This window comes from Pseudophryne corroboree, chromosome 6 (assembly GCF_028390025.1).
Source record: "Pseudophryne corroboree isolate aPseCor3 chromosome 6, aPseCor3.hap2, whole genome shotgun sequence".
Lineage (NCBI taxonomy): Eukaryota > Metazoa > Chordata > Amphibia > Anura > Myobatrachidae > Pseudophryne > Pseudophryne corroboree.
Genome location: NC_086449.1, coordinates 49,721,977 through 49,748,183, shown reverse-complemented (window position 1 = coordinate 49,748,183; position 26,207 = coordinate 49,721,977). Strand labels below are relative to the sequence as shown.

The 26,207-nt window shown below is 43.4% G+C and overlaps 1 protein-coding gene across 1 annotated transcript in view; it reads left to right on the top strand.

Moving 5' to 3' along the window:
* LOC134936072 (zinc finger protein 182-like) overlaps nucleotides 1-14,138 on the top strand; it is a 46,114-nt gene extending 31,976 nt beyond the window's left edge. The window contains exon 2 of the mRNA XM_063930981.1: nucleotides 9,054-14,138. Within this exon, the coding sequence (XP_063787051.1) occupies nucleotides 9,226-10,344 (1,119 nt within the window). The 5' untranslated portion in view covers nucleotides 9,054-9,225 and the 3' untranslated portion in view covers nucleotides 10,345-14,138. The remainder of the gene's footprint in view (nucleotides 1-9,053) is intronic.
* The last annotated feature ends 12,069 nt before the right edge of the window (nucleotides 14,139-26,207 follow it).

The following is a 26,207-nucleotide window of genomic DNA, read 5'->3' as shown; positions in this document are numbered from 1 at the left end:
TCCGAAATCATGGACTACCCCGAAGGCGTATCTAGAATCGGTGTAGATATTGGCTGACTTGCCCTTAGCCAATTCACATGCTCTGGTTAGGGCAACCAGTTCAGCAACCTGGGCTGAGTGAGGTGGGCCTAGCGGTTCTGCTTCTATGGTGCCTTGGTCATCTACGACTGCGTATCCAGTACACAAGTCTCCCGAGTCCGTCTGTCTGTGACAACTACCGTCAGTGTAGAAAGTAAAATCTACATCTTCCAGTGGGTTGTCACTGATGTCAGGCCTTGCCGTGAAATTTTGGGTCAAATATTCCATACAATCATGCATGTCATCCCTTGTATTAAATCCTCCTTCACTATTACTCTCATCCTCCACCCTTTGTGCCTGTCCAGGCACACCTGGGAGATATGTTGCAGGATTTAATGCACTGCATCTCCTTATGGTGGTGTTTACGGGGGCCATTAATGCCAATTCCCATCTTGTAAACCGTGCTGATGAGACGTGTCTAGTTTGGGCAGAATTCAGCAAGGCTGACACTGCATGTGGTGTATGGATTGTGAGGTTGTGACCTAGCACTACATCTTCGCTTTTTGTAACTAGCAATGCTATCGCAGCAACACTTCGCAAGCATGTGGGAAGGGATCGCGCTACCGTATCTAGCTGAGCGCTGTAGTATGCTACCGGCCTGCTGGCATCACCGTGCTTTTGGGTTAGAACGCCTGCCGCGCAACCAGCACTTTCTGTTCCGTACAGCTCAAAGGGTTTCCCATAGTCTGGCATACCTAATGCTGGCGCCTGCGTTAGGCACTGTTTAAGTCTCTCAAATGCCATCTCGGATTCGTCTGTATGCGAAATTCGATCAGGTTTGTTTGATGAGACCATCTCTTGTAAAGGTAATGCTAGAATGGAAAAACCTGGGATCCAGTTACGGCAATACCCACACATTCCTAAAAACGTTCTGATCTGTTGCTGGGTTTGTGGCAGAGTCATGTCTCTCATTGCTTGGATTCTCTCAGCGGTCAGGTGTCTCAGTCCTTGTGTCAGACAGTGTCCTAAATATTTCACTTTAGTTTGGCATAATTGCAACTTGTCTTTGGAAACCTTGTGTCCTGTGTCTGAAAGATGAAACAGGAGCTGTTTCGTATCTTTCAGGGACGCTTCCAGTGAATCTGAACACAGGAGTAAATCATCCACATACTGTATCAATATTGATCCACTCTCTGGTTGGAAAGACTGTAAACAATCATGCAAAGCCTGTGAAAATATACTTGGACTGTCTATGAAACCTTGTGGTAATCGAGTCCATGTGTATTGGACTCCTCTGTATGTAAATGCAAACAAATATTGGCTGTCAGGGTGCAGAGGTACCGAAAAGAAGGCGGAGCAGAGGTCAATAACAGTGAAAAATTTTGCAGTGGGAGGGATCTGCATAAGGATGACAGCTGGATTTGGCACTACGGAGAACTGACTCTCAACTATTTTGTTAATCCCCCTTAGGTCTTGCACTAGCCTGTAACCCCTCCCCCCCACTCTTTTTCACAGGGAAGATGGGACTATTGGCAGTGCTGGATGTTCTTACCTGAATGCCCTGTTGTAGCAAGCGCTCTATTACGGGGTACACTCCTAACTCCACCTCTGGCTTCAGAGGGTATTGTGGGATTTTTGGAGCTATCCTACCATATTTTACTTGCACAACTACTGGAGCTACGTTTGCCATTAATCCAGTGTCTTGTCCATCTTTACTCCAAAGTGACTCTGGTATTTGGGATGTCATTTCTTCTACCTGGGATGGATTCTTATTTGTCATAAGGGTATGGGACATTAATTTTGATGGGGAGTCTAGCATGTCTCGCACTTCCTGAGCGTGATTCTCAGGTATGTCCAAGAATACACATTCAGGAGTGCAATAAATGACGCACCCCATTTTACACAATAAATCTCTTCCCAGGAGATTAGTCGGTGCCGATGCAGCCAGCAAAAAGGAATGCTTGGTATGTAAAGGCCCTACTGTAACCTCTGCTGGTTTGCTAACAGGGTAGTGCTGGACTACTCCCGTTACTCCCATGGCTGGAATTGTCTTACCAGTGGTTCTCATGCCCACTGTCGAATTTACCACTGATTTGGCCACCCCCGTATCTACAAGGAAGTTTAATGATTTACCAGCTACATCAATTGTGACCTCGGGTTCACTTCCAAGGCTTGCAATCAATTTCATTGGCTGCAGATTACAAGTGTGGCCACACCCCTATTGGGTATGGTGACCTCCCTGAATCCCGCTGGCAGCAACTACTTGAGAAGGGGTTAAATGGGAACTACCAGTGACTTGCCAGTCTCTTTTTGGGGGATACCTTTTTGTTTCCCCTGTATGTGGCTCATAGCTCTGCCTCTGCGGTCCCTGATCCCAATGTCGTGTCTCATGTCGTTGTCTAGGGGGTTGATAAGATTTTTGTGTGTTTTTTTTGCTCTACAGTCTCGTGCAAAATGTCCATCTCTATGACAGGAATAACAAGTTACCACATTTGACTTACCCACAGGGTTTGGAGATTTATATAAAGGTTGCCTTGTGGTTAGGGCCTGTATACTTACGGCCATTAATTTATCACTTTGTAACTCCCTGTGTTTGGTGATATTCCGATCGTGATCAATGGCGGCCTCTCTCAAAGTAGCCACCGACAGACCTCGCCAACATGGTTGCGTGGTCTGTACCCTTGCCTTCAATACCTCTTTTAAACCATCCATTAACACAGATACTGCTACTTCTCTATGATTTACATTTGTCTTAATGTCCTCTATGCCTGTATACCTAGCCATTTCCTGTAGTGCCCTGTGAAAATAGTCAGCAGCTGTTTCTGCCTCTTTTTGTTTAATGGAGAAAATTTTGTTCCATTTGGCAACAGCTGGAAAATACTCTTTTAACTGTAAATTTATTCTCTTTACATTGTCTTGGTTGTACACATCCGTAAGGGGTACTTCCTCATCTAATTTACAGTCAGCTAAAAATCTTGCTGAGTCGACATTGGAGTGTAAACATGCCCTCAGCAATATCTGCCAGTCTTTGTTATTGGGCTCCACAGTATTCCCTAACTCTCTTATGTATTTCTGGCTAGCAACTAGATCTTTCCTAGGGTCAGGGAATTCAGACACTATTGTTCTTAATTCCATCCGGGAAAACGGGCAGTGAATGGCGATGTTTCTGACAGGAGTGACTCCTGAAGTGTCGGTTTTCCCATTTGGCACTGCTATTACCCTAACGGGATTAAGTCTAATAACATCATTTTGAGTAGATTCTACAGCCTGTGGTGAAATGGTTTCAGCATAGTGTATGGTGCCGTACTTACCCGCTGATACGACCTCACCTGTCCCTCCGCTAGGGGCCTTTGATACTAATCTTGAGGGTTGGGACGTGCCTACTGCTGTTTCTGATATGGTGGCTGCTAGAGAGAGCGCCGATATTGTGGTTGATTCGTCCTCTTGATCATACTCCTGGGGAAAGTTTAGAACAGGGTACAACTTGCACGGGTTAGTATTTGCATTACTCATCTTATTCACATTATCCTTAACATTTATACAGTTACTAAGTGTTTGTTTATTACACATTAGTGCATCATTCTCTGCAACCAACTTCTCTCCCGTTATGTATGGTGGCGGTGGAGCCGTAGCTATCAGTTTCCTGATAGGGTTAGATCCAGCCGCCTGAGCCAATCCTCTCTGTATTTCACCTTCCTGTTGCCATAACTGTAAATAATCATAATGTTTTAACCGTCTCTTTGTTGATTTAATGAGACATATCCTTCTCCTTAGATTTTGTAACACATCTGGGCTAAAACTACCTACCCGGGGAAACTTTTCCCCATCATGCACAGTCATTCTTTCCCATTCATCACATAAAACCTCTGTGTGTGGACCGTACTTCTCACACATTACATACCTTGCCGACCCGATTGGCCGGTTTACTAAATCAACCCGAACCGAGGTTGATCGTCCCCTACCCGAACAACTGGCCCCCATACCTGCAGGTGTTGCTTTCACTACCTCTGACCTTCAAATCAGGGTCTTCAGCGAACCCTTACAAAACCAAGATGTCCGGTGTAGGCCGACGGTGGCAGTTTACCGAGTACTCCACTCACTCGCCCACGCCGACCAATATGCCCACACACTGCCTCAGCGCTGGCGTACTCGACCTAGGGCCCCTGCGACCTGAACCGCTGTTTACTGGAACATGCGAGTGTGATCCGAAGAGCACTTAACCCTTTCCAGTAACTATTGGTTGTTGGATAGTTCCTGAGTGACCAGCGAACCTCCCTTAAAATAAAAAAAATTACACAAATCACGTTAGAATGTACAAATAGCGTTTATGACCCCATTCGTACGCAAATGGTACTGGGTCAGATTACTAACTAATGCACACAATTACGTGCGGTACAATCGTTCAGCACATAAGCAACTAATCTTATGTGCGGGGCGACTAACGGAATCGAAAATTTCTGCTGCGAATTCCTTCAGCCAGAGCTTCAATGGCCTATATGGGTTCTGCACCAACCCCCTGGGTTGTGCTCTTTTCTCTATCTATAGCGGACTTCCTCGTCTGCTGTACCTAGACCTCCTGGTCTGTGCTACAATAGACCTCCTGGTCTGCTATACTCTAATGCTCTTATTTCAATATTTAACAAGGGATGCCTCCCAAGCCACAATGCACGTCACTTACAAGTATGTACCTCACGAGAACTCGACTTCTTGTGGTTCAACCCAAAAATTGTAGAAACTTATATAATTATACACACACTCACCACATGTCCACTTTAATTGTTATTTCTGCGCAGAAATTCCTTTCATTCAGTAAAAGTCTATACCAGATGAGTCGCAAATTGGAGAAGGATCGATTAGCTTAAAAAAAAATTTTTGAACACTAAAATTGACTTGCGCTATTTATCGCGTTGCTTCCTTTTCGCCTGTTAAAATAATACTATCGTGTGATTTGAGTTACGTGGGCGTACCCAGACGCTCCTTTGCGTAATATACGCTGCGTGCGTCGGCCTTTGTTTTGCGTACGCTTGTCTCACCCTTTTGTTAGAGACACGTGTACGCTAGCCAGATATGTCCACCGAAATACAATTAACACGTTTATCAATGTAGATGATCCTTAACCGTGATCATCTACCGAACACCACACAGGTCTCTCCTTGTATCTTTAGGCAAAGCTGTGTGCGTGTTTTACAAATTACCCCTTAATGTATTACTTCTACTCTTTAACTACTAATAGCAGCAAATCTTTCTTAGCACGTTATCAATTGTGAAATGGCAAACAGGAGAGTGAGATGTGAAAATACACGAATGAAAAAGAAATGCAGATATATGCGTGCGTGCGTACGCAAGACAGAAATAAACAGTTTTAAAAGACACTAGCGTATTGTTCTTACCTCCGTTTCCGGATTCCTTCAGCACCCCTTACTAAGCGAAGCAGACGCTTATCTTGGTCAGCACTACGAGGAATATTACCTCCCGCCCTTTGCTGACCGATAATGTCTGCTGAAATTACCTAGTGCAGATATGTGAAGGACGGACGAGCCGCCAATTGATAAAGCCTAATATTTATCTTATATAATACACTGTAAGAGGTGAAAGAACACAGTACGCAATTAGCGTATGAATTACCGTAGAGTACGCACGTTGCGTAACAGATACAGCCGTGGTCGAGACGCACGAGCGGCACGTTCGCTCACGGCTTAAAGCGTACAGGCAAACACGCTATAGGCTGCCGACTAACGTAATAGTACGCCATCAGCGTAGCGGATGCTTGAGACCACGAGGAGATCACCAGCGGCGCAGACGCTCACAGAGTTAAACCTTAACAACTATACCTTGAACAATGTATCTATACAGTAAACCTTCGTGCAGTGATAGGGTGTAAATGCAACACAGTGTAACCTTATTAGCTTAAAAGCTGTATGAGCGTATGTGACGCTCTGAGAACCCCTTAGTAATACAATAATCAACCAAATACCGTTCTAAGGTACTAACGCCTTTAGTGAGAGAATGAGAACGTTCACTTTGCAAAAGAATACACAGTACAATTTATACACTACCAAGATAACATAGAATATCTAACCAAGTAACTACACATAAAATACAGTAAAGACACAAGTACTTTTAAGGGGAAGGAGAGAGAGAGAGAGAATGGCTAACAATAAAGACAATATGGATGCAGAGAAACTTACGCACAAGGGAAACAATCGCATGCGCCTTTCCGGATATCCAGCTCCCGATTATCAGTGATGAGAACCGTTGAAGAGAGTAGAATGGGAGCTGGATCAGATCGGCTTGTCTATATATACACTACACACAATACAGTACAATGGTCCCTACAATCTCTTTGTTCATTGGACACAGGAATTCGTCTCTGTATTATAACAAAAGGTCATAGGTTGGTTCATACAGGTGGGCTGTGACTATTTCAAACTGCTCAGGTGGGTGGGAAACTGGGTTTCCCGCCGCATGGATAATAAAGTGCAAATACAGTAAAAGTCCATAAACTTCTTATGTCCATAACTATTCGCACGAGCGATTTATCCGCTTCAAACCAACACCGGAATATTGCTAATTAAATACTCTTCCGATGGATACTAAACACCACTGTGTAACCCCTGTCTGACCCTTCGTATCAAACAAAGAGGGATCTCTTTGTCTATGAACATGCTACATTAACTAAACTTTCAGATTCTATCAAAGGGACCATAATCTACAAAATACATTATATGGTTAAAATATGTAACGATTGAGTCGCACGCTAGGCGTACATAAACTCTACCGTAAATGCGCATACCGTGCGCCTGCGGGTGCACGCAACGGCGAGTATGCGCACGCACGGCAGGGCTCATGCACGTGCAGCAGGCACTCGCATGAGGTGCAAATATGGCAGTGTGCATCACGATATTTTTCTGACTTTGACAGACATCCCCGATGTTAAACCTTGTAGAGCCCAGTGTACCCCGCAGCAGAAAACGAGACTTATGGTAAGAACTTACCATTGTTAAATCTCTTTCTGCGAGGTTCACTGGGCTCCACAAGGCGCCCACCCTGACGCACTTAGCTTCTTTGGGTTGGTATTGTCATAGCCGCTGACATCCTCTCCTGTGGTGAGTGTGTGGTGTAATTGGCTACGAGTGATTGTCGTCTCTGGTACCTGCCACTGGATTGGGCTGGTTAACGAAACTGAGCTCTCTGTGCATGGAGGCGGGGTTATAGAGGAGGCGGCGCTGTGAATCTTGGGAACAATCAAAAGCTTTGAGCCTGTTGGTGCCACGGATCCAGATCCTATTCTACACCCCGATGTTATTCCTTGTGGAGCGCAGTGTACCTCAGAGAAAGAGACTTAACGGTAAGTTCTTACCATAAATCTTGTTTTTTTGTGTAAGCAGCTGCCACTCTGATTGGATGTAGGGTTTTTCTGTAATGATTTCCAATTGTTTCGCATAGTCCATCTGGGTAAACTGCCTTCCCTCCCTTATGATGTACTGTTGTCTTGTTTCGGGTTTTTTTTTAGTTTGAATGTGATGTCTCCATTAGGGCTTTGTTAGTGAAACAACTGGTGTCCTACTTGATGTAGGAGGGGTATACAGGGGAGAGAGCATCAATTAGCTTTAAGTAATTGATTTCTCCAAGTGCCCAACTCTATGCCCAGTGTAAGCCATGTCCCCCAGTTGAACAATGAGAGAGATTTTCTGGAAAGTACATAAGAAAATTCGGATTTTCTTTGTCTTGAACACAAGCACCAAACCTACCCGTGTCTCTTACATAGACATCTATGTGCTCTTGTATATACTGGTTGCTCAGGTTACAGATCCTGGAATTCTGCTGTTTCCTCTACACACGCTGCTCAGAATGATTGTAGTGTTTCACATTATCCCCATTTCCATGACTTGTACAGAGAAAGTGGCAGCATCCTGGTGCATCAGCTGACGGGAGGTATGGCCAGATTTGTAGCATATATCACCTATCTATGCTTTTTACAGGAGGTCAGAATATCATTACATAGATTTTGTATGAAACCCTTTCTCCACACCTCTCCTCCCTTCCCCACTGTCCGCTCACTCCTGTGCATCTCTGACACTGGGGGGAGGGATCAGAGTTCTTACCAAGGGGGGTATCCAATTAGCCTTGATAACACGATCTGAGATCGCAGCTAATGTTATCACACCTACCTCCCAAATCGTGTTATCGCAGCCTGCACGCTCCCATTTATCACACCTATACTATTCCAAAACGTCAATAACCGGAATCACGTGATAATTCTAGCTGGCATTGGAGAAAGTGAGGAATTCTGCCTGTACCCCAAAAAAATGAAACTAACTTAGGAAAACATTGTAGACGTCTATTAGTGGCCATAATAAAAGTATTTACTGTCATTAAATTAGGTCAAATTTCTGTTATATGCATTTTTTTTTAAAAATGCAGAAAATTATATAAATTATATAAAGCTATTTTTTTCAGCAAAATGCGTGCTCATTAAATTTGGGGTACATAAAAATGGGTATAAGTATATATTTGGGAAAAGAGGAAACCTAATAAAAATAATTAAAAACTTCTAAGTGCCTCATTAGTCATTCAGGGGGATGTACCAGGGATTCAGAACCAAATGGCAACATTTTTAATAGGGATTTTTCATTACTTACCACCAGCTCAAAGATGGTGAAGAGAAATGCACGATAAACCCTATGGAGACTTATCAATAATAACTTATCGCCACTAACACGATACCAAATGATTGTATTTGCTATAAGTTATCAATATACTGCAGCTAATTGGATACTGCCTAACTGTCATTTCATTCCAATTTGATAACATCATTTTATTATAATTTTATATGTTTTGTATATATATGTTGTATCTGTGGCAGGAGGAAAGGGGTCTCTGTACTGCAAAGCTGACTGGAAATGGGAGTCCAGCAATTAGGCAACATACATAAAGATACCTCATGTTCCTTATACAATATAACACTACATCTGATTACAATGGTGATCTTCAGAGTATTAAATAAAAGTTTTTATTTTTCTATTTTTTTACAGGTAACTTAAGGAGCTGGAGTCCCACTAAGAATAGAAGACAGGGCTGTGGAAAGAGACGGGAAAGGCTCCTTGTTCCCTGATCTAGCCAACTAAAGATATAATTTCTTCTTAAGCTTCTGAATGGTTCAAAGAAACGGTTTTCATTTTATGGATAGAAGTTTTTATCCATTTAATGATGAGTCTCACAGGAGAGAGACCACATCTGTGTTCTGAGTGTGACAGAAGCTTTACATATAAATCACAGCTTCTCATACATCAGAGGAGTCACACAGGAGAGAAACCACATCTGTGCTCTGTGTGTGACAGAAGCTTTACAAGTAAATCATATCTTCTCATACATCAGAGGAGTCACACAGGAGAGAAACCACATCTGTGCTCTGAGTGTGACAAAAGCTTTACACATAAATCAAAACTTATCATACATCAGAGGAGTCACACAGGAGAGAAACCATTTGAATGTTCTGAATGTAGCAAGTGTTTTTCCCAGAAGTCATATCTTCTCATACATCAGAGGAGTCATACAGGAGAGAAACCACATCTGTGCTCTGAGTGTGACAGAAGCTTTACACATAAATCAAAACTTATCATACATCAGAGGAGTCACACAGGAGAGAAACCATTTGAATGTTCTGAATGCAGCAAGTGTTTTTCCAAGAAGTCACTTCTTCTTATACATCAGAGGAGTCACACAGAAGAGAAACCATTTATTTGTTCTGAATGCAGCAAGTGTTTCTTCCGGAAGTCGCATCTTGTTATACATCAGAGGATTCACACAGGAGAGAAACCACATCTGTGCTCTGAGTGTGACAGAAGCTTTACATGTAAATCACATCTTACCAAACATCAGAGGAGTCACACAGGAGAGAAACCACATATGTGCTCTGAGTGTGACAGAAGCTTTACATGTAAATCACATCTTATCAGACATCAGATGAGTCACACAGGAGAGAAACCATTTGAATGTTCTGAATGCAGCAAGTGTTTTCCCCAGAAGGCACCGCTTGTTATACATCAGAGAGTTCACACAGGAGAGAAACCATTTAAATGTTCTGAATGCAGCAAGTGTTTTTCCCTGAAGTCAGAGCTTGTTATACATCAGAGGACTCACACAGGAGAAACCCCAATTGTATGTTCTGAATGCAGCAAGTGTTTTACCAGGAAGTCATATCTTGTTATACATCAGATGATTCACACAGGAGAGAAACCATTTAAATGTTCTGAATGTAGCAAGTGTTTTTCCCATAAGTCATTTCTTATTAGACATCAGAGGAGTCATACAGGAGAGAAATAATTTATATGTTCTGAGAGCAGCAAATGTTTTTCCCATAAGTCATATCTTGTTATACATCAGAGGAGTCACACAGGAGAGAAACCATTTGAATGTTCTGCATGTAGGAAGTGTTTTCCCCAGAAGTCACATCTTGTTATACATCAGAGGAGTCACACAGGAGTGAAACCATTTACATGTTCTGAATGTAGCAAGTGTTTTACTAGAAAGAAAACACTCAGTAATCACATGCGGAGTCACTCTGAGGGCCTGAATGCAGCTTGTGTATCATAAGTAATGTAACTTATCACAACTGTATGAATTCAATGGAACCAATATTTATTTTCTGAATGTGACAAGTGTTTTATATAAATGACTCTTGATAAAGACAGGAGAGGTCAGACAAGTGGACCTGGAGGTACTTTTCCCCTTGGGAAGGTCTCTGTGTTAGGAACTAGAGCTGCAGTATAACAATAGCCAATGACCGTGGGACTGCCATTACTGAGCTCTGTAATATACAGCTGTTCTGCTCATGCAGGTGCTGGGACTAGTAGAGAGTTCCAGCAGTTCCTCTCCGTACTGGAATTCCTTCTCTGACCAGCAGGGCTATGAGTACTGGGTATTTCTACAGGAACAATGTATGCTGTTCTGTTTCACCGTATGGGTTATTGTATGGGGTGTTATTTTTAACCACTTTTTAGATGCCATTTTGTCCATGTTTAACTCCATTTTGTATTGGTATGACCTCATTGCTGTATATACTGTACATTCTTTTTATTAGGATTAGTGCTTTGCAGAAATATAGGCAGCAGTTAGAAATATAGTCTCACGTTAAGTTACAAGTTTTCTTTCACCTTTGACATAGTGTGAAAGACATAGTGAGTGGGAAGTGTATACAGCTTTTAGGATGGCTGATTATAATAAATATATGTTCCTGTTATCAGTATCTCAGATGGAAACTGTCTGGTAAGATGTTTGGGGTATTGTGTACATAAGTAGGGGAAAGGGAACAGTTGTCTAGAATAACATATATTATGTTATCCTGAATGACTACTGCACCCAGCGTCACAGACCCTGAATGTAATATCTGGTAAGACAATGTTAGCGTATCCTTGCAGGGTTATAAATCCTAGAGATTTACATATAGCAAGTAGTTCTGATGGAAGCTAGGTCTGGCTAAAGCGGACGTAGACTTCTACAAGCCCCCTCCAGCTTTTAACTTGCGACAAAGTTATTAGGCGGGACCCTAGAGAATGACTGAACTACATTATTTAAACTACTTAATCGATGACCATCATCTGGGACAGATCTTATAACATCTGGGATAAGAGCTGAGTGTTCTAATTTGTTCTTGTTATTATTGTAACTGACTAGAACTTGTTACTTGCATGTTTTCATTATTGTAACTTTGACTAATGATTATCCTTTTTACTATCTCCATATTTAACACATTGTATTCCGGAACCTGATCGCTTGAGATTTTCAACAGACAACAGTTATATTTACTAAGTATCAGTTTTTCAAAGCCACTGATTCTCACGGGTGTAGTACGGGTGACCGGCGGTCTCCTGACCGCCCGTTACCTTACCGACGCCAGGATCCCGGCAGCATACCGACGCCGGGATCCCGGCGTGGAGGGGCGAGTGCAGCAAGCCCCTTGCGGGCTCGGTGGCGGCATGCGGTTGCCATGGGTTCTATTCCCACTCTATGGGTGTCGTGGACACCCACGAGTGGAAATAGTCCCTGTTGGTCGGCATGCCGACCATCGGGATAGTGAGCCGTCTGGCTCACGGAGGAGGTCATGTGACGGTTGGCTGACCGACCGTCGGTCACATGACTACCACCCTTCTCACTGTCTATGATCGCTGGATGATAAAGGGCAGTAATAATACATGTAAATTCAGGCTTGTTTTGCTTGTATTTCTATTGCCCTTTATATCCAGCACACAAATGGAGTGAAAATCTCTGGCTTTCAAAATAACTGTGTAGTAACTACAGTATACCCGCTACAGGTCTTTCCTCTGGTCTCTTATACCTCCGTATTCTTTCTCTAATACCTTTTATATTACTATTTACTAAAATGGTGCAAGTAAAACACTGGTCATCTGTATCCCATTGCATCCAAATTAGAACACTTGTTCGCTGGCACTAGACAGCTAATAACTGATATCTGGTTGCTATGGGTTACAGCGCATGCTTGTTTTTCACATCATGTAATTAAACAAGTCCCAAGTTGTGCACATTGTGTACCAGGATAATAGTAAAGTTCCTTCACAATAAATGAAACTAGTATGACAGTAATAATATACACGATACCTTGACATAAGGGGTCATACAGACCTGAACACAGCTGTACATCTGTACGCAGCGGCTGCATTTGGGTGGTCTGCGCACACGCACTGGCCGCAGTGCACATGTGTTACCCTTCTCGTGGCTGCATCCTGGAAGGATGTGGCCGCAAGATGATTGACAGCAGCGACCACTGTGGGGTGGCGACGCAGCATTGGGGGATGGGGGCATGATGTCGCATGCAGCTGCTCCAATTTAAAAAATGGTGACTGACCACCTGACAGCGCAGACAGGCTGCGCTGCTGGGTGTCAATCTTAGTTTCATGCGTCTGCAGTCTAATTGGAGAAGCATCAGGAGGCAGACCATCACACATACCGGGCAGCCTTGTCCTGTGCTGGGCGGCCCCCAGCATGTGAGGAGATGGACGCAGATCTGGCTGCATATATCCCTGAATCAGGTCCATAGTACTCAGTGATGTAACTCAGACAGATCTGTCCTGTACGTAGACTGAAGGACCATGTACAAATAATGGGCAGGATGTAATGGGCTGCGAGACGGACGGAGCTCTGAGTCTGGTTTTGCCTTGTAAACATTTGCTGCTGTGAAATAACGTATGAGTGGGGCCGGAGTCTCGGAGCTCTGGCTGTCTCCAAACCATTACATCCGGCCCCATATCTGTAATACCCATACATGTTACTAGCAGTTGTCCCCATAATGGGTGTACTACGATATACCGGCGCTTGGGATACCAGCTCCCAGCATATCTGCGCCAAGATCCCAACTGCCGGTATGCAGAGCGCAGGGATCCTGACAGCTGGGATATCGAGGGCCTCCCCCCATAACACTCATTGTATAAAACGATTTCAGCAATATTTAATACTTTTGTACATTCCCCTTCTACATTTTAGAAGATGGACCCAGGAGAGATACTTAGGTGATCATGTAATGATAACTATCTCGCAAACAATATTAAATCCTCAAAGAATCATTTATCATTATTACTGCTCAGCAAATAGATTATTTATATCATTTTATAGCTGTGGATGAAATATAAACACAGGGTCTTCCTGCCAATCAGGGATTGCTCTGTAGAAGGAACGATACTTAGTATTCCCTGCTTTGCTGCTGTCTTTCCTTGTCTCCTGTCCTCATGAGGAATAACTTGGAGTAAAACAATTCCCCTGCCGCACAGCTTAGCCAGTGTAGGTGGTTATTCAGTAAGGAGTGTAATCACGATCCTCTGTGCAGTTTCCTGATGTGGAACCGGCACATGTGCAGTACCCTTCTGGGCATGTGCAGAACAGATCCTGCGATCGCATTGCATTAAGTGAATGAACCGGGCAGAGACTGAAATTATAATTTTCTCGAAACTGTTACTACTAAAAATGGCATGTGAAGAGCCGGCCAGAGAGGGTAAAAGACGTGCACTGATTTGCTCCCACATATTAGCATTCACTGCTCTCTGGGTGCCCATTCCAAGAAAAATGTTTTACTCTGTATTAAATACATTTTCTGACTTTTTGGAAAATCAGTGTAATTGATTAACTGTTTATTCACCCATACCAATTTCCCTTGGAGCAGATTATACAACTGTAGGTTTATTTGGACTTTCTCCTTTTACATGTGTTTTGCTGTATGTACTGTATATCCATACTCGCCTACTTTTGAAAACTAGAATCAGGGAGATTACAGTAGGATGTGCGGCTCAAATCGCTCCGTGCCACTGAGGAAGGTAGATGGGCAAACATTAGTATGATTCTGCAATAAAGCCAATGTCACTCCATTTTGTTATATACAATATATTATAAGCTTACTTTAGTATTAAGATATGAGATGTTTAAATATGCCTGGGAGAAGGAAAATTACAGTTGGCTGAAAGGAAACAAAAAGAATAACTTGTGGCAAAGCCATTTCCAAGAAACGAAGCAAAAAGAAGAACTTGTGGCAAAGCTTCTGAGAAATGGAGAAAGAAAAGGAAAAAAGCAGGCGTTATCAGGAATAAGACGCAATCCTGAGGTTAAGGCAATAGTTAGTGACAGTTTTAAAAAACAGGTATAAATATATGTATGGAAGAACATTAAAGTAGAACTCAGATTGAATACACCAGGCAGTGTGTGGTCATTTGATTTCTCCAGCTGGCTGCACGGCACTTATATAATTTTGTTCAAAGATTCTGAATACAAAAGACATGCTGTTGTTGGAGTCCCCTCAGAAAAGGCTGAGGCTAAAGGAGGTTTACCTCCAACATTTTCATGGTGCTGAAACCCGGGAAGCCATGAAGTTGAATAGAGGAGCAACAAGTCACTTGACTCTAGACGTTGGAACCGTTTAAACTGCGGTAAGTAACAAAGTGATTGCGATTTTTCACCAATTGTTACTTTACGTGTTTTAACGTCTGTGTCAGAAGTGTCAGTTTTCTCTGTTCAACTCAAGCGCTTCCTAGTAAAAGCCTTGCCTCTTTTGTATCAGAACAAGCAATGTAAATATATGTCTGAAATTTAAGAATGTATTGATTTTGAAAGCTCATATGGTTGTAGGTGTTGTACTGTTAGTTTAAAGTGGTTTGTGCAAGGTCCTCATGGGTCAGTAAATATTACATTTGTTGGACGCACTGAAAAAAGATATATCCGGTTTTTAATAAAGTGTAAGGGACATCAAGAAGATGTTTATGGTAAAACTGTGGGTTATATGAAAGGTATATTAACAACAGGATGTCATGGTTTTGTTAATCAAAGGGACGGCAAGGACTTGCGCCAGATACTGAAGGAACCAGAACCTGAAAGATTCTTTTGTCCCTATTCTGTCAGACCCACCAGATTGAGATAACCTTGATAACGGAAGATTGTGAGTCCACCCATAAGGAAACTGAATGATTACATGTGTATGTAATCAGTAGGACAGAGGTAAACCTGTAGTGTTCAGGAAACCCATCTTTACAATAATCAACAGAGTACTGAAATTGTGTAACTCATATCGGAGAGAGAAGTGTTGATAAGTTGGCAGAAGGTAGGTTGGGAACCTCTAATAGCAAGGGTGAATTAACCCCTGTGGATTAGTTAAACAGGAGGTTGGACCACATGCAGTTAAAGATATAGCCAAGGTATTTAAAAGGGGAGGATTTCTTCCAGATGGGGAATTTAACACTATAGAAAAGAGAGACACCCAGTGGCGCAAAAAGTGGATAAACAGTTTAAAGCTTCCCTGAAAAAAATGTCCTCAGTGATTTCTTCACTCTTAGTATCTTTTCTTAAATGGAGATCCTCTTTGGTATGGATTGTACCTCGGACAGAAGATAAATATTTCCTTAGTGCAACACTGTTGTCAAATGTGTAAAAGACACTCCACATACACATATGATGTTGCACTCACATTTGTTTAAGTATATATATGCCCATAAATCCTCTATATCTGGGATATACTCCTTTTATCCTTCATCCGTAATATGGGCTCAAAGGTAAAGAAGAAAGAGGTTTAGTGCAACACCGCTTGTTTCATAGGAAAAGAATTTATTCAAGGTCACACTTACATAGAGTAAAATTCATAATAGCATAAAAATTACAATCCCCAAGGGAAGGTTGAGTTCTCACGATAGAAGCAGTCCGAGCCAGCCGGTCCAGGATCCTCGTGGAGAACAAGTTGTTTCACCTTCGTAGTGGGTAATGTCCAATAAGATACCACCTGCAGGTGGTATCTTATTGGACATTACCCACTACGAAGGTGAAACAACTTGTTCTCCACGAGGATCCTGGACCGGCTGGCTCGGACTGCTTCTATCGTGAGAACTCAACCTTCCCTTGGGGATTGTAATTTTTATGCTATTATGAATTTTACTCTATGTAAGTGTGACCTTGAATAAATTATTTTCCTATGAAACAAGCGGTGTTGCACTAAACCTCTTTCTTCTTTACCTTTGAGCCCATATTACGGATGAAGGATAAAAGGAGTATATCCCAGATATAGAGGATTTATGGGCATATATATACTTAAACAAATGTGAGTGCAACATCATATGTGTATGTGGAGTGTCTTTTACACATTTGACAACAGTGTTGCACTAAGGAAATATTTATCTTCTGTCCGAGGTACAATCCATACCAAAGAGGATCTCCATTTAAGAAAAGATACTAAGAGTGAAGAAATCACTGAGGACATTTTTTTCAGGGAAGCTTTAAACTGTTTATCCACTTTTTGCGCCACTGGGTGTCTCTCTTTTCTATATTGTTAAAATGTATGGTTTTTTGGTGAGCCATCTGAGTCACTTAGGCTGCATATAAGTGTTTGTGCGCAACTGTTTTCTGGTAACTCGATCTGGGGAATTTAACACTGACAAATGGAGAAAGTTCAGACTCTGTAATAGGGAATGGATAGAAAAACGCAAGAAAGGGGATCAGGTTTATATTTGGCTAACAGAAGGGAGAAATGGGAGCTGGAGGAGGAAAGAGGGAAGATGACCAGCATATGACAAGTCTGTTTAGCAAATACAGGAACGAACCAGGGCCATAATGTGCCAGTTATTCCCAATCCGCCCCCTCCTCCACCTGTATTACCAGTCCCAGTACCTACACTAGTCACAGATCTACCCCCTTACCCCGCAAATCTGGGAACCGCAGGGCAACCTCCTATAGTATGGAACCAGTACTCCGATTTAACTAAATGTCCCCAATGTGCATCTCTGTTGGAACCAGAGTGGATGACCTGTCCCAACTGTACACCCCAGATAGGAACAGGCCACAGAACTCCATTAATGATAAATAGTCTGAAACCGTACAACCTGCACGGTCAAGGGGAAATGCATTCAGGATCCCCATTGTCTCATAAAGACAAAAGAAAACTGAGAAAGGGGAGACTGGGAACAAGAAATATATTTTACACTGAAGCAGAAAATGGAACTCTACAGATGCATGAAATTGAGGAAGAAGATGAATCAGAAAGGTTAAATGTTCCTGCTTGTTACCCAGTACGTACCTTTGCCTATGTCAATCCAAGAGAAGGACAGCCTATATTAGCGGATGAGGAGGGATATGTTCAAGGACAAAATAATTTTAGACCACAATTTTTTACAAGAGAACAGCATACCCCTTTTTCAGTAATGGAAGTTACAGCCATAATAAAAGATAGCCCAGATCCCTACAAACAGCCTGGACGGTTTGGGTAATATATGGAGACTATGTGTAATTTATATTCCGCAGCATGGGTAGATGTGGAACAAATATGTAAAAATAAATTAGCAGAGGGTGATCTAAGACAGATTAAGGATTAGTGACGTGCACTTGAAATTTTTCGGGTTTTGGTTTTGGGTTCGGTTCCGCGGCCGTGTTTTGGGTTCGACCACGTTTTGGCAAAACCTCACCGAATTTTTTTTGTCGGATTCGGGTGTGTTTTGGATTCGGGTGTTTTTTTCAAAAAACACTAAAAAACAGCTTAAATCATAGAATTTGGGGGTCATTTTGATCCCAAAGTATTATTAACCTCAAAAACCATAATTTCCACTCATTTTCAGTCTATTCTGAATACCTCACACCTCACAATATTATTTTTAGTCCTAAAATTTGCACCGAGGTCGCTGGATGACTAAGCTAAGCGACCCTAGTGGCCGACACAAACACCTGGCCCATCTAGGAGTGGCACTGCAGTGTCACGCAGGATGGCCCTTCCAAAAAACACTCCCCAAACAGCACATGACGCAAAGAAAAAAAGAGGCGCAATGAGGTAGCTGTGTGAGTAAGATAAGCGACCCTAGTGGCCGACACAAACACCTGGCCCATCTAGGAGTGGCACTGCAGTGTCACGCAGGATGGCCCTTCCAAAAAACACTCCCCAAACAGCACATGACGCAAAGAAAAAAAGAGGCGCAATGAGGTAGCTGTGTGAGTAAGATAAGTGACCCTAGTGGCCGACACAAACACCGGGCCCATCTAGGAGTGGCACTGCAGTGTCACGCAGGATGGCCCTTCCAAAAAACACTCCCCAAACAGCACATGACGCAAAGAAAAATGAAAGAAAAAAGAGGTGCAAGATGGAATTGTCCTTGGGCCCTCCCACCCACCCTTATGTTGTATAAACAGGACATGCACACTTTAACCAACCCATAATTTCAGTGACAGGGTCTGCCACACGACTGTGACTGAAATGACAGGTTGGTTTGGACCCCCACCAAAAAAGAAGCAATTAATCTCTCCTTGCACAAACTGGCTCTACAGAGGCAAGATGTCCACCTCATCATCATCCTCCGATATATCACCGTGTACATCCCCCTCCTCACAGATTATCAATTCGTCCCCACTGGAATCCACCATCTCAGCTCCCTGTGTACTTTGTGGAGGCAATTGCTGCTGGTCAATGTCTCCACGGAGGAATTGATTATAATTCATTTTAATGAACATCATCTTCTCCACATTTTCTGGATGTAACCTCGTACGCCGATTGCTGACAAGGTGAGCGGCGGCACTAAACACTCTTTCGGAGTACACACTTGTGGGAGGGCAACTTAGGTAGAATAAAGCCAGTTTGTGCAAGGGCCTCCAAATTGCCTCTTTTTCCTGCCAGTATAAGTACGGACTGTGTGACGTGCCTACTTGGATGCGGTCACTCATAATCCTCCACCATTCTTTCAATGGTGAGAGAATCATATGCAGTGACAGTAGACGACATGTCCGTAATCGTTGTCAGGTCCTTCAGTCCGGACCAGATGTCAGCATCAGCAGTCGCTCCAGACTGCCCTGCATCACCGCCAGCAGGTGGGCTCGAAATTCTGAGCCTTTTCCTCGCACCCCCAGTTGCGGGAGAATGTGAAGGAGGAGATGTTGACAGGTCGCGTTCCGCTTGACTTGACAATTTTCTCACCAGCAGGTCTTTGAACCCCAGCAGACTTGTGTCTGCCGGAAAGAGAGATCCAAGGTAGGCTTTAAATCTAGGATCGAGCACGGTGGCCAAAATGTAGTGCTCTGATTTCAACAGATTGACCACCCGTGAATCCTTGTTAAGCGAATTAAGGGCTCCATCCACAAGTCCCACATGCCTAGCGGAATCGCTCCGTGTTAGCTCCTCCTTCAATGTCTCCAGCTTCTTCTGCAAAAGCCTGATGAGGGGAATGACCTGACTCAGGCTGGCAGTGTCTGAACTGACTTCACGTGTGGCAAGTTCAAAGGGCATCAGAACCTTGCACAATGTTGAAATCATTCTCCACTGCGCTTGAGACAGGTGCATTCCACCTCCTATATCGTGCTCAATTGTATAGGCTTGAATGGCCTTTTGCTGCTCCTCCAACCTCTGAAGCATATAGAGGGTTGAATTCCACCTCGTTACCACTTCTTGCTTCAGATGATGGCAGGGCAGGTTCAGTAGTTTTTGGTGGTGCTCCAGTCTTCTGTACGTGGTGCCTGTACGCCGAAAGTGTCCCGCAATTCTTCTGGCCACCGACAGCATCTCTTGCACGCCCCTGTAGTTTTAAAAAAAATTCTGCACCACCAAATTCAAGGTATGTGCAAAACATGGGGCGTGCTGGAATTTGCCCATATTTAATGCACACACAATATTGCTGGCGTTGTCCGATGCCACAAATCCACAGGAGAGTCCAATTGGGGTAAGCCATTCCGCGATGATCTTCCTCAGTTGCCGTAAGAGGTTTTCAGCTGTGTGCGTATTCTGGAAACCGGTGATACAAAGCGTAGCCTGCCTAGGAAAGAGTTGGCGTTTGCGAGATGCTGCTACTGGTGCCGCCGCTGCTGTTCTTGCAGCGGGAGTCCATACATCTACCCAGTGGGCTGTCACAGTCATATAGTCCTGACCCTGCCCTGCTCCACTTGTCCACATGTCCGTGGTTAAGTGGACATTGGGTACAACTGCATTTTTTAGGACACTGGTGAGTCTTTTTCTGACGTCCGTGTACATTCTCGGTATCGCCTGCCTAGAGAAGTGGAACCTAGATGGTATTTGGTAACGGGGGCACACTACCTCAAGAAATTGTCTAGTTCCCTGTGAACTAACGGCGGATACCGGACGCACGTCTAACACCAACATAGTTGTCAAGGCCTCAGTTATCCGCTTTGCAGCAGGATGACTGCTGTGATATTTCATCTTCCTCGCAAATGACTGTTGGACAGTCAATTGCTTACTGGAAGTAGTACAAGTGGGCTTACGACTTCCCCTCTGGGATGACCATCGACTCCCAGCAGCAACAACAGCAGCGCCATCAGCAGTAGGCGTTACACGCAAGGATGCATCGGAGGAATCCCAGCCAGGAGAGGAATCGTCAGAATTGCCAGTGACATGGCCTGCAGGACTATTGGCATTCCTGGGGAAGGAGGAAATTGACACTGAGGGAGTTGGTGGGGTGGTTTGCGTGAGCTTGATTACAAGAGGAAGGGATTTACTGGTCAGTGGACTGCTTCCGCTGTCACCCAAAGTTTTTGAACTTGTCACTGACTTATTATGAATGCGCTGCAGGTGACGTATAAGGGAGGATGTTCCGAGGTGGTTAACGTCCTTACCCCTACTTATTACAGCTTGACAAAGGCAACACACGGCTTGACACCTGTTGTCCGCATTTCTGTTGAAATACTTCCACACCGAAGAGCTGATTTTTTTGGTGTTTTCACCAGGCATGTCAATGGCCATATTCCTCCCACGGACAACAGGTGTCTCCCCGGGTGCCTGACTTAAACAAACCACCTCACCATCAGAATCCTCCTGGTCAATTTCCTCCCCAGCGCCAGCAACACCCATATCCTCCTCATCCTGGTGTACTTCAACACTGACATCTTCAATCTGACTATCAGGAACTGGACTGCGGGTGCTCCTTCCAGCACTTGCAGGGGGCGTGCAAATGGTGGAAGGCGCATGCTCTTCACGTCCAGTGTTGGGAAGGTCAGGCATCGCAACCGACACAATTGGAGTCGGACTCTCCTTGTGGATTTGGGATTTCGAAGAACGCACAGTTCTTTGCAGTGCTACTGCTTTTGCCAGCTTGAGTCTTTTCATTTTTCTAGCGAGAGGCTGAGTGCTTCCATCCTCATGTGAAGCTGAACCACTAGCCATGAACATAGGCCAGGGCCTCAGCCGTTCCTTGCCACTCCGTGTGGTAAATGGCATATTGGCAAGTTTACGCTTCTCCTCCGACAATTTTATTTTAGATTTTTGAGTCCTTTTTTTACTGATATTTGGTGTTTTGGATTTGACATGCTCTGTACTATGACATTGGGCATCGGCCTTGGCAGACGACGTTGCTGGCATTTCATCGTCTCGGCCATGACTAGTGGCAGCAGCTTCAGCACGAGGTGGAAGTGGATCTTGATCTTTCCCTAATTTTGGAACCTCAACATTTTTGTTCTCAATATTTTAATAGGCACAACTAAAAGGCACCTCAGGTAAACAATGGAGATGGATGGATACTAGTATACTTATGGATGGACTGCCGAGTGCCGACACAGAGGTAGCTACAGCCGTGGACTAACGTACTGTGTCTGCTGCTAATATAGACTGGATGATAATGAGATTAAATCAATATATATGTATATATAATATCACTAGTACTGCAGCCGGACAGGTATATATATTTATTATGTAAATGACTGATGACGGACCTGCTGGACACTGTCAGCTCAGCAGCACCGCAGACTGCTACAGTAAGCTACTATAGTAGTATGTATAAAGAAGAAGAAAAAAACCCACGGGTAGGTGGTATACAATTATGGATGGACTGCCGAGTGCCGACACAGAGGTAGCTACAGCCGTGGACTAACGTACTGTGTCTGCTGCTAATATAGACTGGATGATAATGAGATGAAATCAATATATATGTATATATAATATCACTAGTACTGCAGCCGGACAGGTATATATATTTATTATGTAAATGACTGATGACTGACCTGCTGGACACTGTCAGCTCAGCAGCACCGCAGACTGCTACAGTAAGCTACTATAGTAGTATGTATAAAGAAGAAGAAAAAAAAACCCACGGGTATGTGGTATACAATTATGGATGGACTGCCGAGTGCCGACACAGAGGTAGCTACAGCCGTGGACTAACGTACTGTGTCTGCTGCTAATATAGACTGGATGATAATGAGATGAAATCAATATATATGTATATATAATATCACTAGTACTGCAGCCGGACAGGTATATATATTTATTATGTAAATGACTGATGACGGACCTGCTGGACACTGTCAGCTCAGCAGCACCGCAGACTGCTACAGTAAGCTACTATAGTAGTATGTATAAAGAAGAAAGAAGAAAAAAAAACCACGGGTAGGTGGTATACAATTATGGATGGACTGCCGAGTGCCGACACAGAGGTAGCTACAGCCGTGGACTAACGTACTGTGTCTGCTGCTAATATAGACTGGATGATAATGAGATGAAATCAATATATATGTATACATAATATCACTAGTACTGCAGCCGGACAGGTATATATATTTATTATGTAATGACTGATGACGGACCTACTGGACACTGTCAGCTCAGCAGCACCGCAGACTGCTACAGTAAGCTACTATAGTAGTATGTATAAAGAAGAAAGACAAAAAAAAACACGGGTAGGTGGTATACAATTATGGATGGACTGCCGAGTGCCGACACAGAGGTAGCTACAGCCGTGGACTAATGTACTGTGTCTGCTGATAATATAGACTGGATGATAATGAGATGAAATCAATATATATATATATATATATATATAATATCACTAGTACTGCAGCCGGACAGGTATATATATTTATTATGTAATGACTGATGACGGACCTGCTGGACACTGTCAGCTCAGCAGCACCGCAGACTGCTACAGTAAGCTACTATAGTAGTATGTATAAAGAAGAAAGAAAAAAAAACCACGGGTAGGTGGTATACAATTATGGATGGACTGCCGAGCAGAGCCGGATTAAGGGGGGTGCCAAGGGTACACAGTACCCCAGGCCCCCCTTATATTGGGGGCCCCCTGCCTGCCATCAAGCACTGGACGTTTACATGATTTTTTGATTTTTGTTTTATAAAGGTCTGCCGTTGGTGGCAGTGGTCCCCCCAACCCTCTCCCGCACAGATCAAACTTGTTTTCCAGAGATGGGGACAGCCCTGTCTCCATCTCTGCACTGGCCGGTCACACCTGCAGTCATAATCAGAGCCGCCGGGCAAACACGCACGACTGCTCCTCACAGAGAGCTCTGATCAGCAGAGCTCTCTGCAGCGCTGGATACATTGCAGGCAGCAGGGGGAGCTATTGAGTATGTGCAGCAGGAGCACCGCTCACATGGACGCCGGCAGTGACAATCTCCTCCAGCTCCTCTTCTCTCTTGGTATGGTTAGTGCTTAATGTTGTGTGTGTGTGTTTGTTGTTTGTTTGTTTGTTTGTTTAATTTGTATGTATGTGTGTATGTATGTATGTATGTATGCTGTGTGTGTTGTGTGTAAGTATGCTACAGTATGTATGTGTGTTTGTATGTATGTATGCTGTGTGTGTGTGTGTGTATGTATGCTGTTTGTTTGTATGTGTATGTATGCTATGTGTATGTGTTGTGTATATGTACAGTATGTATGGTGTGTGTGTGTGTGTTGTGTGTATGTACAGTATGTATGGTGTGTGTGTGTGTGTGTGTGTGTGTGTGTGTGTGTGTGTGTGTGTTTGTAGGTATGCTGTGCGAGTCTTGAAGTAGGGCTGTCAGAAAATAATTTTGTGACAGGCAGATTATACAGCTTGCGTGCCCTTAGATGCTAGAAGAAGCATTCCCCTGCATCATACAATACCACCTACCATGTGACAGTGTAATATTGTTTTTGTTTTTCTACATTGGATAAATGTGTTTTCTATATTTTTGTTCAGTAATATTCACTGTACTGCCTCTAACAGCTCCCTGCTTATATGTGTGATATATATATATATATAAACCCCCCCTATATACACTATATATAGCACTTAGAGGGCCCCCTTGTATTAAGTACCCCGGGCTCCGTGGAGCCTTAATCCGGCCCTGCTGCCGAGTGCCGACACAGAGGTAGCTACAGCCGTGGACTAACGTACTGTGTCTGCTGATAATATAGACTGGTTGATAATGAGATGAAATCAATATATATGTATACATAATATCACTAGTACTGCAGCCGGACAGGTATATATATTTATTATGTAATGACTGATGACGGACCTGCTGGACACTGTCAGCTCAGCAGCACCGCAGACTGCTACAGTAAGCTACTATAGTAGTATGTATAAAGAAGAAAGAAAAAAAAAAACACGGGTAGGTGGTATACAATTATGGATGGACTGCCGAGTTCCGACACAGAGGTAGCTACAGCCGTGGACTAACGTACTGTGTCTGCTGCTAATATAGACTGGATGATAATGAGATGAAATCAATATATATGTATATATAATATCACTAGTACTGCAGCCGGACAGGTATATATATTTATTATGTAATGACTGATGATTATACCTTCTGCTGTTTCCTCTGGAGACATTATGTTCACTGGGGAGTACCTGAAGAAGCTTGTACTTCATATTGGCAGAAGAAGCATCATTCGTCTTCTGGAACTTTTCTTTTTCCAATCACCTCTCTTTATGATTCATTCATTATTCTTCATACTTTGTCCTTTCTTCACTTGCATATTCTTTCTCACTGCTGCTGGCATGTCATCTTCTTAGTCCAAGTCCACCCAGGCTGGTGTTCAATATAATGATGTTCATGCTGGGAGTTGTTGTTCCTCTTTGTCTTACTTTTCCTGTGAGAGATAGACTTGTATAGCAGCTTGTATTTCAGGTTACATCTTTGCTTTCTTGCAGGGGTAGGGCTTAACCTCCCAATCCAGTCGTTGCAATGGCCTGATCTGTAAGTAAACGTAGATGAATCTGGTTGTGCATAAAAACAGCTCTTGAAACCCTTGTGTCTCCTGTGGGTAAAGTCACTTTTATCGAACTGCCAGTGGTGACTGAGTACACTGTTGCCGACACGGGAGTTGCACACCCTCATATTCTATCATCTTGTGTGTCGTATAGTGACTTTATCATAGTAAGTTCTGATGGACTCAATCTTCTCCTGTTTCAAGTCTGGGGCTGCTGGTGCCCTGAGTGTCTGTGCATGACACCATCTCTTATGTCTTGTCATGTACATCTTTCCACTTTCAAACGTTGTTCTATTTTCCTGTTTCATCTCTTTTCAATTTCACTGTTAGTGAGCTTGCAGATGATTCAATTCTGTTCATACTAGGGGTACCTGGGTGTGCATGCATGTCTGGGTATAGGGGTGGGGTATAGTGTGGAGGTGCTGTTGCTGGACTAGGTCTCAGTGGTCATTAATTCACTTGGTACCTCTTTCTGCTTTAAAATTGTTCGGCTTGCTCCCGAGTCTATAATGCATTGATATTGGTGACCTGTTGGCAGTACAAGGGTCACTTGATCAGTTTCTTGTTCAGATGGTGTTTTGGCAGGGAGGTACCTCGGGAAGCCACTTCTTCATGCTTTAGGTTTTTCTTGATGGTTTTCACACCATTCCTTGTATTTTCTGCAATTCTTCTTGAAATGTCCTTTTTGCTTGCAGAAATAACACTTTCTGTCATCTTGCTTAGTTCCTTCTTTTGAGTTCCTTCCTGTGGCCCCTTG